Source organism: Colletotrichum chrysophilum, assembly GCF_026319265.1.
Source record: "Colletotrichum chrysophilum strain AFK26 chromosome Unknown scaffold_83, whole genome shotgun sequence".
Classification (NCBI taxonomy): Eukaryota; Fungi; Ascomycota; class Sordariomycetes; order Glomerellales; family Glomerellaceae; genus Colletotrichum; species Colletotrichum chrysophilum.
Window position 1 is genome coordinate 180,138 of NW_026517370.1, and position 3,541 is coordinate 183,678.

Consider the following 3,541-nt stretch of genomic DNA (forward strand, 5'->3'; position numbering starts at 1 on the left):
TGTCCGTCAACGTTAGGAGTGGAGTCAACTCACCTCACCACTCAACTCCCACGCACAGAGAGAATACGACGGTATGCCAGTTGTTGCCGACTAGACAAGTAATGAGAGCCACCGAAGTCGCGGCACGTTCACTGGCGGCATTTGATGTTTGACACAATGTTGAAATAGTGTTTTGTTTTAAAACAAATTGGTATATGATTTCAAAATAACAGGACCCTTTTTCCCGTCCCATATTATACAAAAGTCAGGTAGTTTTCGTCGTTGACACAGGTAACCCATAGAACCCATAAAAATTGTAGAATCTAATACACACACAACTCTCGATCCCATCTCATCTCCTCTAAAACAGACCAGCAAGCGCAACAAGGATACCGCCAAACAGGGCGCTGCCAGCGACGGCCTGGACGTTGGCCGCGCCGGTGGCGCTCGCGCTCGCCGCAGCGCCGGACTGCGTCGCCGTGGGCGCGACGGTGGGCTGCATCGTCGTTCCTCCTGTGGTGGTTCCATTCTTCAGCGGGCCGGACGAAGCGGAGGCGGCGGGGAGTCCAGAGGAGGCCGTCACGGAGACGGAGCCGGAGGCAGAGGAGGGAGAAGAAGAAGAGTTGTTACCTGAGGAGGTGTCGTTCTGGCCCGAGTTGGTGCTGTCGCCGGCGGCGGAGGCGGCGCCGAGGACGATGCTGTCGTAGCTGCCGCTCTTGTCGCCGTAGGTGTAGCTGCCGGCGGGGTTGGCGTTGGTGATGGAGACGGACTGGACGGTCATGGTGAAGGGGGCCTTGGTGTAGTCGGTCTCGCCGCCGGCCCAGGTGATGGTGCCGGCGCTGTTGTCCGGGTCGCCGCCGGCCCAGATGCCGAGCCTCAAACGGGCGGGGGTCTGGGGGAAGTTCTGGCCGCCGAGGGCGTCGGCGTAGTTGAGGGTGCGGACGAGGGCGCCGTCGATGTACCACTTGACGGCCTCCTTGGTCCAGTCGATGGTGTAGTTGGTGGAGGTGCCTTGGGAGTCGGCGACGGTGTGGAAGGCGCCGCGGTCGTAGGAGGTGGTGTTGCCCTTGCCGAAGTAGTTCGTCTGGACCTCGGTGTTCTTGCCGCCGAGCCACTCCCAGTCGACCTCGTCGAGGTCGTCGGACTCGATGACGACGGAGGAGACGATGCCGGTGCCGGGGGCGGCCTTCATGAGGACCTCGGCGCGGCCGAAGAAGAAGTACCACGAGGTCTCGATGGTGGGGGCGTCGCCCTTCTTGTTGAGGGTGAACTCGGCGCCATCGGAGCCGTAGGTGATGTTGCCGGCGGCGGTGGTCCAGGCGGCGGTGTCGGCGCCCTTGGTGAAGTCGACCGTGTAGGTGGACTTGTCGAGGCCGGCGTTGGCGGGGCACGTCTCTGCGGGAGGGTGTTAGTCTGAGCGTACATGCGAGGACGGGAAGTTTATCGTGAAGTGGACATTGCGGTTCTTCACTTCCTGCACTTGGATGATGGGATCTCGGGAGGGTAAAACTTACTCTTGGTAGGGTCGCAGTCGGTGAACGTCTGAGCGAAGGCGGAAGAAGCCAGCAGGGCCACGAGGGACGCCTGGCGAACGAAGGACATGGCCATCTTTGCGATGTGTTGCTGTCGTATGGTACGTGTATGTGCGTGTGTTTGTGTTGTCGTATCTAATCTCTAATCTCAACCGGCGAGGAACAACCCTCTAATCATCAATCAAAAACGGGCGAGAGAAGATATGGGGGTGGGTATGAACGAACGTTTGAGGAAAATAGATTTCAAGGAAGGGAAAGAGGAAAGAGAAGTATGTGGTAGAAGCAGAAGAAACGAGAGACTATGGCTTCAGTTCAGGAGTGAGTGGTATTACCATGGATTGGAAAGAATCAAAACAATACCCGCCCCCTTATTTCACGGGTGAAGCGGGTCATGGTCTCCATTAAAGAAGGGCAGACAGAAACTCGTGAGCAGGCACAGCACAGCTGAAGGCGAGGCAAGCAGGCGCACGTCTCCGTACTTGCCTGTCTGTACCGCAGTAGTGTGTGGTGGAGGGTGTAAAAAAAGCGACACTCGTCTTCTCATGGGATTAACCCAGGCTTGTTTGAGCATGTACCAGGGGCTGGCGGGGTGGATAGGCCAGGGGTGTTGCCGCAGTCGCCAACCAACCAGGCGATTTCAAGGAGGCTGACGTACGTTTGAGAAAGACCCGGCACGACCACGGCACCCGACTGCCATTCGCGCCTCCCGAAGGCATTGGGTGGAGCGCCTGCCATGGTGAGAAGCAGGAGCCAGGAGCAGGGCCAGGCGGTTGCTAGCTGAAGGATCATGGATGAGCGACTGACTGCACCCTGGGTTATTACAGGGGACGCGTAGCCCGGGGTGGCTGTACATTTGCGCCCACCATCCGATGTGCCGGGAGGCCGTCCACCAGTCTCATTACTTCGTACGGATAGTCAAGACCCTCAATGGAAGACTTGCCTAGCTGCCGTTTGGCCGCGCTTGTCTCGTGTTTTTCTCTCCTCTGCCACCCAACCACTGGACTGGCACCAAACCGCAGAGAGTTGGGCCTGTTTGCTATACTTAGGCAAAAGACATGTTTTCATCCAATAGAGGAGCCTTCATGTGAGCAGTGTCTTAGAGTGTTGGTGTGCAGCGCCCAGAAGAGAGAAGCACCCAATCAGACGTGTAGCACGGTGGTGTCGTCCGATGGGGCTAGAGGATGGTGAGACGGACTGGCCAACCGTTGGACGCACCTTCTCAAACTCGAGTGGCTGGAGCACTGCCAATTAGGGTGGCTTGGACCCTCCATCCCCCAGGAGGGCTGGGATGGCTGACTGATGAGCAGTCTGAACCAAAACCTATGCATCCAGCTGTCGCTGTCAACACTGGGCAGCGTTGCTTCATGACAACCACCCATGATCCCAGCTTTGGTGCTGTAGCATAATGCTCAGTACGCCGTAGAAACCTCGAGACAGCAGAGAAGAGAGGCGCCGCGGAAAAAAGAGGCCAACGGAGGGAGGCTTCACCACCTCCAGGCTGTGCAGTTCAGACGAAACATGCTTTAAGCTCACCATTGTTCCCACCCCAAACGCTTCTTCGCTGCCACTCTTTCCCCCTTCTTTTTACATCATCGACCAAGCAAAAAAGCTGCAACACAGCCATCCATCGCAACCGTGCCAGGTTTCGCCAACTCTAAAACCACCGGGGGGACCTCCCTTCCCTCCATCCCTCCGCCTCCATTCACAAGCGATGTTTCCACAGCTGCGGGAGTGAACACGAACCGAACCCAAGAACCAAGAAACCCACGAAAGGCGATGTATCATGTTTCCACTGTCCGGGCGGTAGATTCCTGGACCTGCATTGCGAAAGGGAAAGGAACGCGATCCGCCAAGTAGGTGACATCTGCAGCGTCACCTCAGATCGGATCCCGAGCGCCCATCCCGCCCGTGCCTATCCCCCCGTGCCCCCCGTCCGCCCGCCGCGATCCCTCAGTGTGTCCCCCTTTTTTTTTTAATCCTCCTAAGGCGGCCTCTACCGTACCATCCCGCCGGCCGCCCGCGGGCATTTC

At 57.9% G+C, this 3,541-nt stretch overlaps 1 protein-coding gene across 1 annotated transcript; it reads right to left on the minus strand.

Moving 5' to 3' along the window:
• Positions 1 to 340: 340 nt before the first annotated feature.
• On the minus strand, positions 341 to 1,587 carry CRF1 (copper resistance protein; the record flags this gene model as incomplete). The annotated part of the gene is made up of 2 exons (XM_053181777.1): positions 341 to 1,374; positions 1,494 to 1,587. 2 exons carry the CDS (start codon positions 1,585 to 1,587, stop codon positions 341 to 343), a joined length of 1,128 nt encoding a protein of 375 aa, XP_053034318.1.
• Between the last annotated feature and the right edge of the window lie 1,954 nt (positions 1,588 to 3,541).